General features: G+C 36.6%; 1 protein-coding gene and 1 long non-coding RNA gene across 4 annotated transcripts in view; both read right to left on the reverse strand.

Moving 5' to 3' along the window:
- BABAM2 (BRISC and BRCA1 A complex member 2) overlaps positions 1–13,058 on the reverse strand; it is a 161,941-nt gene that overhangs the window by 131,752 nt on the left and 17,131 nt on the right. For all 3 annotated transcript variants that reach the window (XM_069009799.1, XM_069009798.1, XM_069009800.1), the window contains exon 3: positions 9,155–9,231. In XM_069009799.1, the coding sequence (XP_068865900.1) occupies positions 9,155–9,231 (77 nt within the window). The remainder of the gene's footprint in view (positions 1–9,154; positions 9,232–13,058) is intronic.
- LOC138107924 (uncharacterized) lies at positions 148–3,245 on the reverse strand. The gene is made up of 3 exons (XR_011149775.1): positions 3,191–3,245; positions 1,351–1,458; positions 148–728 (listed from the first exon to the last, which is right to left on the reverse strand). It is a non-coding gene; the product is annotated as an uncharacterized lncRNA (long non-coding RNA).

Below are 13,058 nucleotides of genomic sequence, written 5' to 3' on the forward strand. Positions count from 1 at the left end.
GATATTTGATTTTCTGTTACTCATAATTACTTATAATTGCTAAAATTGCTTCTACCTGTCCAAGGTAAACATGCCTCAAATCCAAATTCCCAAGTCCTTTTAGTAAAAGTCACTTTGAGACCAAATACATCGATATTAATGCCAATGTGTATTTCAAGATTATTTTTCCTATAGTGTATTCAGTTTCCAAAAGGCCATATGTTACATAGCTACATAGGTTCTCTAGGCTTCAAAATAAATAAAACTAGTATTTCAGTGCCTGTTAATTATACATTCACAAAATACTATTGCTGAGACCATACTCAAAACATTTTACAACCCCACGGAAACTAAAAATGATGCCGTTGTTCTTATGTTCTAACTAAACAGAAATGTATCATTTATGCTCTCCTTCTTACAGTACTATAGGTTTTTAGCCAAATGTAAACCCTAATTTATTGTGCTACAATCAAACCTCACACAGGCTGGCTGACAATTTAATAGAGACAAAGAAGTACAGAACAAAATGTTGTTTCCACTTCAATGTTAACAGTTAGAAAAGAGCAGTGATTATCATCAGTGACTTTCGTTCTGGAAGTTAAATACAGCATCTTACTATTAAAGATCCTGAGATTTGACATTAGAACAAATTTTTAACATATTTAAAAATGAAAAAAGCATTCCCTCAGTCAAGTCTCATTCTATTAAGTTTCACTTCAGCCATGAATCCAAAGATGTTCAGCTAGTTCCTAAAACAAAAGGAAAAAGAACTTTTTTTTAAACTGTATCAGACATCCATACATATCACCTCCAGTCTCCCCAACTTTTCTGCTCTGTGCTCTCCCCTTCCATACAGTCTCACTTATGTCTTGCTTAATTTACATATTAGAGCAGAAAAGGTAACACCTTTGACTCTAAAAGGCTTAGGCACCAAGGAAGGAGTTTGCCCTATTCAGCTATGAGCATGAGCTATTTTCCTAAGTTCCACACTTGCAGCAAAAACACACCGTAACAAATCAGACTACAGATAAGAGAACCCATCCTAAATCTGAGTTTTATTCTTGTTAAATATCAAAAACCAGAGAAATTAAAACTGCAGCTAACAGTTTACTTGGCAGGACTATGATGCATAAATAAAAAATGCTTCATTACACTCAAATAAAAGGTATTTAAACAACCCCAACAGCCAATGCAAATCTGGTTTTACTTGACATAAATATTAACACTAGCCTCTGCAGTAAGCTTACTTAATATATAAGGTGCTAAATATTTTGAATCACAAGCTAACAGTTTGTCTTGACCTACTAGAAAGAGCCATTTTTATAGAAAGTACCGTTATTTAATGCTTACATGATATTTTATGTGGCTTACCCTCTTCAAATGTAATTGTGCTGGGGTAAATAAAAATAACACTTTTAAGCACTAAAGTAATTTGCAAAATTTTTGTGCTTAGAGTTTGAGAATGGTTACCATTTTTACCTAGGAGGAAAAAAAACAATGAAAAAATCAATATAGGCCTGCATTCCCTACTCTTCTCACCAAAAACGACATAAATACCCTCTTCCTTCCATCTCCAGCACATAAGTTTCCAGTTTTGCATAAGTTTCAGTTATGTTGGCCTGTATTCCTTCAACGGAGGCCAACTGTGTGGTGCTCCACAGCACTACTGACCATGACCATTCCAGTGTAAGAGCAGGGCAAGCAAAACCTTCACTCAGACCATACTTATCTTGTTGCTGTAGATATACCAGCCAATAATTACTTTGATGGAATTACATTTCCAATTATCCAAAAATATTACTTTCTCTTCCTTTCTTTCTCCTCGGGCAAACAGCATTAAATGTTGAAATCTTTTACTTCACAGGACTTCAAAAGAAAAGTTCATATGCTCCCCACAGACAAAATGATAGAAACATTAATACTTAAGTCTGCAATTTCTTTTAAAACACACATGGGCTGTTCTTTTCTCATCTATCAACATGAATATGCAAATCTAACAGAGGAATAAGAATTGACTACAACCAAGACAGGTGTTTCTCAGCAAGAAATGGAGAAGTTTCTGAAATCCCTACAATCACTTGCCACTGTCCTACCCAGTATTTCCTCTCCTGGTAACTTCATTTTTGAGTTATTTTTCTTCTTTTTTAGACCATATTATGAATTTGGTAGTACTGAAAAATGTTATGCTAAGAGTGCCACAGCATTAACATCCCTGTTTAACCAACGGCAGCAAAATTAGGAAGCAGCCTAGCAGTTAACTTCCCAAATTCTACATTTGAAAGGATATCTATATGCTTCAGTCTCTTCTGAAACCAAGAATTTCTAAGTCAGCACTAAGTATGTGGAATAAACATGTGTGGCCACTGCAACCTAGATTAAGACCAATTTGAATGGAATTTGTTATGAAGGAGATCAACCCGTTTGGCTTTTAAGAAATCCAAGTGCAACTTTACAATGAAATGCATTCACAGATAATAAGGAAGTTGCAGAAGCAAGAGACCAGACTTGTGCAGAATTAGTTCTGGGAAAATACAGAAAGTGCTCTTGTTGAGTATTAAAAAGAAAAAGGCAGGAGAATTATATTATTCATCAATTCAAAATTGTAACCTGTCTTTTCTAGTAGCCATGCAAACTGTAGACAAGAACCACTGATCAGTCTCTTCTATAAACAAATTCTTACCTAAACCAGCTGTTTTTAATTGTCTTTACAGATACAAAAATAATCAGTTACTCACTACAACCAGTAACCAAGATACCAAGTCAGTGCAGTCAGCAGTATGAAAGGATTTAAATTAACTAAATGCAGACCTGCATGGAAACCTTGTCACTGGATTCTACCCTAAAGAATTTGCTCTGCAGGCTTTAAGTCAAATACAGTAATATAATACCTATAGAACCCATTTCTAATTGCTTGGCAAGAAAGATTAGTTCCTGAAATGACAATAAAACTTGTTAAATACAAAACTACTACTACTGAAAGAATATACATGAGTAATTCTACTGCACTGTTGAACTGCTGCTGACAGGCTATTCTCTCAAGTAAATGATGTTTTTGAGCTTAGTTTCTGACTTGATGTGCGAATCAAGATATCCAGAAAGGGAAAGGCAGAAAAGCCAGCTTAAAGACTCAAAACCGTCTCATAATAGAAGGACAACTTGAAAAAAAAGATATTTGATTGCATTAGAAAAATCCAAACCAACTTCTCTGCACCTCTGTGACACTCCAGAAGAAATTCTAGCTACTCCACCGCTCACAAAGCTGTGAAAGACCCAGTCTCGGTAAACTTGGTGCAGCTGATGAAAACAAGTTGTTTAGTGTCATTTGAGATGCCTCAGGGCAGCTGTGACACATGGTTTTCAGAGAGATCAGTGCCCTGTGGGTCAGAAGCTGAAAGGGCAAAGCAAGGTATTCTTGGGAACCTCAGAGTTAACACACCTATAGTTAGGCTAGTGAATCAAGTCCCACTTTTCCAAGAAAAGAAAAAAATCTATAGGAAGCATTTGAAGGATGTTAATTTGATTCTTGGAAAAAGGGTTGCAGATGTGGGTCTTTTTTTTTTTAACTTCAACTGACAAATGCTGCTGTAGGAGAAAAAAAAAAGAGCTGTAAGACTACAGAAAGTATATTGTTTTGTAAAGTGGGCAAACTTGCAAAAATGGAGTAAAAATAAGTAAACTGGATCCCAAGCTGAGGAAGATGGCATCAAGACCATCTCAGAGCTCAGTAATTTGCACTTCTGTAGCTGGGCAACTGCTTTCTCAGAAACCTTAGTACTAGAATTGAAGAGGACAAAGATGAGAACACCAGACAATTCAAGATGGGATAAGATACTGGTAGAAATTAAGGCCAGGCAACACTGGAGAAATTAAAACAGAGACACTGGGTAGATGAGAAAAGGAAAAGTGAAGACAAAGGATAAATAGACTCAAGCATATGGATTAGAGACCATTACCAGTATGTGCAGCCCAAACAGGTGAAAAAGGGGGAAAGAGCAAGGTGGGAAGGCACTATGGTAATACCACTGGGGAGGCCTAACTTAAAACCTTCTAAACCTCTGAAAGTCCACACTTGTACATAGATACTTCTAAGGTCACTTCTCTTGATGAAGAAATACACTAAGACTTAAAACTGCAAAATCTTCTGTAATTTACTTGCTCAAGAGAAGTCCAGAACATAAGAAAAAGTGAACAAATTGAAAGTGATTATTTAATATGGGAAAATATTGTTGTAAACTTTGTATTCAAAGAACAAATAAATATAGTGAAGAGATTAGACTCTCTCTTGACACTCTCATTAGGTACGTTCATCAGATAATGAACAGGTTATTGAGGGAAAAAGATTTATTACTTCTGCCACGTAAAGCAAGACTCAGCCAAACTTTAGAAAACACATTGCCTGGAAAAATTTTTGGTATGTCACATGACCCAGCAAAAAGACACTTACCACACAGGTAAGGATAACACCTAAGTATAATCTGAATTACAGCAACTGGAAAGTCCTTCCCGTTAAGAGCCTCAACTAAAACACAGCCTGTGTAAAATAACCTAATGGTGCACAAAACACTAACATATGCATTGTAGCAACATATTTATGTGAATCTTAAATCTTACAGTAACTTGAAAAATCATTTTTACAATTAATTATTGGCACAATAAAAAGTGTTTAGAGAATAACTTGGCAAAGCAGCCTTTAAAGGGGCAATAAGGAGGTCAGGTTGTTCTCTATACTTATCTTTTTGTTTGTTCTTAATTACTTCCTTAAAATAGAAAGCCACAAGAAGACTGGATGAACTTACTGAAAGAGTTCCATCACAGGAATAAAAACAGAAGGAATTTTGTACCATGTTTTATGGGCAATATTCTTAGACTAGTTAGGCAGCAAGAATGATTTCCTCTGCTAAGGCCCATAACTAAAAAGAGTAAGAAACTAACAAACAAAAATCAGAAGCAAAAAATGAAAAACTAAGCTTCAAATGAGACAAAGGAAATGTTCCTCAGGATCAAGGAAACCAAAGTGGTGGCAGTAGAACCCAGAGCTATAATCCACTCACATAAAAACAGTGAAAATCAGACAGAAGATGAAAATACTAGAGTTCAAGAGGCCACAGAGAACAGTAGCATTGCAAGGGCAACACATTGTTTAATCACTGTGAAATTCCAGATGACAGCACTCAAGGTCAGAGAGGGAAGGAGGCATCAGTGCCTGAAAAAGAAAATGTGAAGAGCAAAAGCAAAAAAAAAAAAAAAAAAGTCAAGATTCCCTAGCAAGCAGCAATGAAACCTTGAGGGAAAAAGGAAAGCCAAACCCAAGATATTCCAAGGTTTTCTGGAACAAAACTGCAATTTGATTCTTAATGTCATATTTTAATTGTAAAGACTATTGCAGCTTATAACTCTGTTTATCCTGACAATTTCTGCTGATATCTGCCTTGATGTTTTATCAACTAAGACCAAAGTATCTGCAAGAGTTACAGAACACTTCACCTCAAAATACACAAATAGTTCCTCAGAAAGAATACTGAACTTTTCTAAGCAGATACTGCTGTTTAGTTAACAATAAAGGATACCTCTGCAAACCACACAAAGTAAGTTTTGTTCTAGGAACACAGATTCAACCTCTTACAGGGTATTACAGACAGGCTTCCTGAAATTAAAACTCCAATTAAGAACTTTGAAAAACTCAAATACAGAGAAACGCATGGAGCTTAATGCAAAAACACTGAGTACTGGATGAACTTATAAAAACAATATAGCTGTCTCAGATTTCAATTGACAGTCTAGCAAGACTAGGCTCAAGTTTTCTAAGTATTCCCACCATGAAAACAAACAAAAAAATTACTTCCCTTACAGAAGAAAATAAAGCAAAAGTGCCTCCTTGAAAGCATCACTGGAAAATTTCTGAAGTGTGATGGAAGACAATTACTATGATAAACTATTTATCTTGAACATTGGCATAATATTTTCTCCTATATAAAATTGTGGGTATCTCCAAGGTCCCTGGCTGGAGCTGAGTAACTGTTCAGTGTAACATTCCAGCAGCTCTGCATATACGCAAAAGTAAGGTGAACGACATCTTAAAAAACCCCATTAAACAAGCCATTCTTATGTCACAACATGTTTGCTCCTACCCAAGTTTACCAAACAATTCTTTTACACTACAGGTAGCTAGCCTTGCCTGCAAGTACACTTTCTCCTTTTTCAAGAAGCTGTGAACTTTCTGGTGTTTTGGAAAACAGGACTGCACTGTGCAGTTACACTTCCCTAAAGCTGCACACCAACAGTTTCCAACACATTGGGATTGCTACGAGGGTGCCTGTGCAGTGGCAGCGGTTATGATTGATGATATGCAAAGACCTAATCTGTTGCAAAGAGGATATAACACAAACCACAAAGGAACTACACACTTCAGCCTGTGTTTGGTACCACATCTGAAGCCCATACAGACCCTGAACACTTTCAGCCCATCTTTTCATTCTGGCAGATTTCGCAACTTTCCTTTGCAGAAAGACTCTGCCCTTGAAAGATAACATATCTAGCAACAGCTTTCAACAGAGTATCTAAACATCTCCGTTTGCACACTATGGCTGTCTTCCCCTGCCATCCTTACAGATTTAAACATAAAATTATTAAAGCTTTCTTGAATCTGCTCACATCGCTATTTATTCCACTTGCTGTGAGACTTAATGATTCATAGCATTTTCAAACACGTAACACTGAAATGCGGAGGATTATTAGAACTTGAATTCACAGCTATTATTAGATACCTCTGAAAAAGATACACTTGTTTACACCATTTTCAGTTGTCTTGGGTAAAATACATAACACGGTTAAAATGTGTGGTTTGGGCTTTACAAAGCTGGAGAGAGCAGCAGCACTGTAGTTTGTTTAATTGCGTATGTGATATAAAAAATATAAGAACACTGGAAAAGAAACTCCAGATTTCTTGATACTGAAATGTAATGCATATTCCACAATCATATTTCCAGGTACTTGAACTGGACTACAGTCATTTAATATATTAATATAGTCTTTATGCCTGTGCACTTGCATATGGGCATTTCAGTCTATCCATTTTCTTTTATGGATCAGGAACAACTTTAGCCTCTAGTTGAAATAAGACATCTCTCAGAATGTACAAACATGGACCTGTACAAGAGAAGATGGTCCCATAGAACATGATACCACTCTATAAAGCATGTCATGCAGTGAAGCTTATTTTGACTGCATCTTGATCATAGTCGTCAAACAAGACTCAAGTGGAATCTACTACGCATTGCAGAACACATCAAGACTCAACAGGCTGAGTTTACAACACGTTATAACAATTTTTTAAATAGAAGTTCTACCTGGGAGGGCAGTCAGCTTCACATAATACAGCCATGATTTACAAGAATTCTGAACAAATGCAGAGCCACTTCTTTTTCCTTAAAATAATTGCTAGCTAGGACTTAAATCTTCCAATTTTATTTTGTGAGAAAGAACAATTAGTAAGCCTCTTGAGCCATAATGTCACATATTTAGAAAAGTCAAAATAGCCATAGTAGGCTGCTACATGAGCCTGGCTCCTCTCTTGAACACATGAGTAAACTTCCAGATCAACTTCTGGGAAAGACAACTTTCCTTACAAGTGCCAAATGGAAGCTGTAAGGTACTTCTAGAATATAAGGAGTTTAATTGTGTTGATTTCTGGTCATAAAGGATAAGGACTTCCAGTGCATGACATAATGTCAAAAAACCCAAAAAACCCCCAAAAACTGCAGAAGGAATACAATAACATTCTTAATATTTAAAATGTCTTGGAGAGCTACAGCATGTGTATGATGAACTAAATGGATAATATCAAAGCAGTGTTTTAAATGCTTACCATTTCTGTTCACACCAAGTACCTGCTCCTCCAGATAGCATTCTTTCACAGACTCTCAGGATAGCTAAGGCTGGACAGCACTGGAGACTGCCTAGTCCAACCCCTCAGCTCAGAGCAGGGTGGACAGAGGAGATTGCTAAGGGTCACATCCAGCTGGGTTCTGAACAGCTCCAAGGATAGAGATATACAAACTACACAAGCTCTCAGCACAATCTGTTCCACTTTTTGACCATCCTTGCAAAATAATTTTTATTGCGTTTGAATGGAATCTTCTACATTTCAATTTGTGACCATTTTCCTTCAGTGACTGCCACTGAGATGAGCCAGGCTTCTTCATTTATCCCCATCAGATATTTATAAACATTGGTAGGATTTGCCCTGAGCTTTCTCTTATTAAGAAGCCACAGCTATTTTGGCCCCTCCTCATACAACAGATCCTCCAGCTCTTGGTCATCTTTGTGGTCTTCTGCTGTACTCATTCCAATGTTCATATTGCTCTGGTAACAGACAGACCAGAACTGGACATAGTACTCTAGGTGTGGCTTTACCAGAGTTGCCCATAATCTATAAATGCCAAGCTTTGAATTTTACTTTATCTGAAATTCTTCATCCTCTTTCATTTTCCACTTGTTAGAGATAAAAAACAACACAATCATTTTTCAGCAGCTCAAGTGTTTAGAAAATGTTACCTTCTAAAAATATACAAAAGCAAATTTTATTCTAATCCTTTGAAACAAAACACCAACTAAGACAAACAGAACACATACTAAGAATGGGCAAATGAACTAGCTGTCTACAGGTTCTCTAAGCATAAAGATGATTTAAGAATACCACTAAATCAGAAAATTCAAATTCACATTTCTCTAATCTGGTCAATTATACCAGTCATTGTTCAAAGAAACCCAATAAAACAGCAGACTGACATCTTTTATTGGAGCTTCATAAAGAAATACTCCTAAAAGAGACAGAGAGAAACAACACAAAACATATACAACTTAAAAATGAGTCTAAAAATGGTCATGAGATTGTACTAGTCATAACATTTTATTAGAAGTACCAGGGGGATAGGTTGTGACTTTTGGCTTTTAGAACTAATTTTTCAAAACTGTAGTCTCACAGAAGCCTTTAAACTTATCTTAAATATTACATATTCTTGATAGTTGTGTGTTCTTGGAACTGAAGCTTTAAGAGAAAATAACAAACACATCTATCTCAAAACTCATAAAGTTAGACAGACACACTGGAAAATTAGTGAGACACAGAACACTGAAAGAAAAGCCAAGATGCAGCTGCAAGATTTTTTTAACTTACATTTGAGTGTTTCTCCTGCATAAGGGATATGTAGTTTAAAACGATCACAGCTGGGTCCAGGGGTCAAGGATGTGCAGCTAAAAATGAAGATAAGAGAAGAAAGAATGTGCTAAGCAGTTACAGATGGTAGCAAACACTAACATTATTCTACAGGATACAAATGACTAATAGTAAAGATATTGTGACTACTACAAATACTCATCCTTATGATTCTGAGGAAGAAGAAAAAGTGGGAAAGATGCAGGACACCCATTCTCTTTTGATCAGCAGTTCCCGTAATAGCGTAAGAAATGTTAGGATTTGTGCCAACTCTCTCCCATTTTGTAAAGAAAACATACATGCAAAATGCTCTGGTCTGAGTGTGTAATCAGAATGCTATCAATTAGTCAGTCAGTGCCATCAAGTTCTCTGCTTTGTATACAATTTTGCAAGTCACAACTCTATGTCACAGCAACATGGTTACCTGCTCCCTATCCCTGCCACCCATATAACTGGGATCAATCTTAATTTTAAGCCACCAACATTTATTAATTTTTTACCTATTATAACAATAATGTTTTCCCTTGTGGAAAAGTCTCACAGTAGTCTTCAAGCAGGCAAATTTCACAATCAGCTGTCTGAGGCTGTAACAACTGAGCACATATGTTCTTGGTCTGTGACTCTCCTGTTTATGTGGAGCACTGGGACAGCAGCAGGGCCTCATGGTGGTAAGTGAGCATTTAATGAATAGAAGAGTCATTGGAAAACTGTTTAGTGTCTAGGCCAGAGATGACCAACTTCTTCATAGCTTTTAAGTCATAGACCAAAATTTGCAAATAACAAATCCCAAAATCTCAGCTGCAAAAGGAGAAACAGGGATACACCTTGTTTCACTGGCAGGAATGGTCTCTCTGCTGTGGGCTGCTGGGCATATGACGAGTCCCAGGAGCAAAAATACTGTTCATTGCCTTATGTTTCTAGGGATCTTGAGAACCCTGAAATCTTCTCGCCAGCCTAATGTAATTGAGAATTGTTCATAGCCCTAGCACAATTGTTGCAGGCCACCTAAAGATCAAAGCCATACTGGTCAACTGTAAGAAAAACAGTGAGTAGATAAGAAGGTAGACAAAGGTAAAATAACTTGCCTAAACTTATATATCAGGTCACTGGAAGAGCTCTAATACATATCACTGACAAGGTATAAAAACAAAACTCACATTTCCTGGGCTATACACACAGCCAAAAGCAGAAAGATGGGTAGGCCAGAAAATTTTTAAGAATTCTGATCCTACCTTATTGGAAACAACATGGTAACTCCCGCAGCTCTATCTGTCACCCTGCACAAGAGGGATCATGGCAAATGGAACAATCTTAATTCTCACTCACATACTCAAAACAGTTCAGAGAGCCATGTCTCTCAGGTGCTGGCTCTACAGTCTCTTTTCCTATTTCCACTTGCAAGTTATGGAAACCATATGCACTAACTTCAGACTGTTTATATTCAGTGAGCTACAGTCAAATCTGTGCCTGCATGTAGCTTCCTGAAAAAGTAGCAACCCTGAAACTACAGCTCAATTAACTTAAATGAAGTTTCCACAAAAATACTAGAAAACATAAGCAAACCGCTTATGTGCACCTAGAATCTAAGACAGATACAATTAAAAGTCACATGCAGTTAACAGCCTGCACTGATTCAGCAAGAATACACCATATTTTTTCAGTATCACTACAGAAATTAGATAACTGCTCTTTCAAATCAAAAGGAAGAAACTCATGTCCTCTCTCTGCCTTAGAAAGGTTTTTGCAACATCTTGTGAGAGCAGCATGCAAACAATCTAGAAAGACAGAATTTAGATAGAAGTACTATCAGATATGTGCAGACTTGAATGGAAAGCAAGTTCCAAAAAAAGATTAGTTCACATCTTATTTCATCCAGGAAGAATGCCCTGAGTTGGTTCTCTTCTGCTGGAATAATACTTCACATTTTACTGAAAGACTGATGATGGAAAAAAAACGATGCTTGGTGAAACCTGCTGATGATGCAAATGTGAAAGGGAATACAACATGTCGGACAATAGAACCAAAGATGAAATACATTTTGATTTAATGGTTCTACTACTTATTTTTAAATTTCATCCAGGTAGGGCTTATTAAGAAAAGTGAGCATCACCAGCCTCCCTGGGAGTAAAATCAACTTAAGAATATGAAAGATTGGATCCGTAGTGCAATAGAAACAAGAGAATATAATTTTTTTCCAAGCTGCACTTTTTTAGTAGGTGAGAACAGCAAAATGGGAGTGCCCACTGTAAGGGTGTTTGAATGGCTGTGGATGAATTTAACAGCTGTACTGATATTATTGTCTACTTCCAAATAATTTCAATGGCTTACAACAGATATAAGGCCAATCCTAGGAAGCATACCAAAAAAAACCCCCCAGAAAACCCTGCAACATAAAGTATCTTTTTCAAGTTCTGAAATATCTCTGCAACATCATTTAATATTTAACGAAAATTTCTTTCAAAGTATCACAGGTCACAGTCTGAGACATTTCTCTAATACCATAAAAATTACACTATCATTAGCTTTTCAACAGACACAAAAATTTCTGATCCCGCAAATACCCTACAATCTTTTCTTTTAGCACAATGGGCCATTTGGAAATACTTAAGGAAAATATAATATTCTTTAACATTAAAATAAAAGCCTGATTTAATGGTAAATGTCCCTAAAAGCAATACTAAGTACTTTCCTATATTATTAGAGTGCACTAGAGATGTTTTTAATTTTACTGGTCTAGAAATGATAAAAAGTGACAGTATTAACATTTTTTTCCCCCAGATTGCTCTGGCTGGGCTGCACAAGAGACTTCAGTAACTGAAACAGGCTGAGCAACCAAGCAGAAATCTTATATGCATCCATTTGAAAGGAGGCAGTTTCTTTTTAGAATAAACAGCAAAGGAACAAAACTCCTAAGGCAAAGCAAAACTTTGGTACATGTAAGAGTCTATGTGTGACCTTATTTCAGCAGAAACCCCCAAGTAATGGCCTGGCTATGGACATTATCTCCTGCTTGAATTTCCTTAACACACAGAATCTCTTAAAGTTATATACATGTCTGACCCTGACACATGACCTCTGTCTTCTCCAAAACGTAAGAGTTTTGTTTTTTGGAAATGTGATCCTTGTCCTTAATGTGGTCCACACAAAAGTCACACTTGAAAGGGAATTACTTGTAAAGAAGTCTGTTTAAGATTAATTGTTGTCCTTTCTTTACAGGGGATTGACATACAGAACAATAAACCTGGTGTTGAAAACTAATTTCATAAGCTGACTCTATCTCATGATATATGGGTGTGCTATCTCCCTCTTTATTCCTGGAAAAATATTACACTGGCTTGCATATATTAATCTAAGTAATCAATATTTTACATAGGAAAGCCACTAAAGCAAGAGTTAATGCTCTGGTGCTCAGAGCAGTGATACATCTTAGTCTTCATGAGATGATTAATGCTATACCACAAGATCTCCCACAATGGTTTCCCTACTAAAATATCAAAGAATCATCAACTTGAAAAGTTTCCGGGAGCAAGGAATATCGTTAAGTGTATTGCTTAAAATCATATTGCCCTGTTCAAGGGAGCTGTGCTGAGACTTATGGGTGGAAATTGGTAGATGGAACTGAGTATACAGCAACCACAGCTGAATACAGCATGTTCCCTTTTGCAGCAGATTTTAGCTAAGTTCCTTGAGCAAATGCAGCAGATTAACTTGAGCTGAGATACATTACATCCTTATGAAGTAAGTATTCCAAGTAGGAGACAAGTAGAACATTCCTTCATTGAGTGTTTGATGCACCTTACAGATTGCCTGTGACTATTGGGAAAAGGTTTCTTTCACAGTTAATACAATACACATGAACTAAACT

Source organism: Aphelocoma coerulescens, chromosome 3, assembly GCF_041296385.1.
Source record: "Aphelocoma coerulescens isolate FSJ_1873_10779 chromosome 3, UR_Acoe_1.0, whole genome shotgun sequence".
Lineage (NCBI taxonomy): Eukaryota > Metazoa > Chordata > Aves > Passeriformes > Corvidae > Aphelocoma > Aphelocoma coerulescens.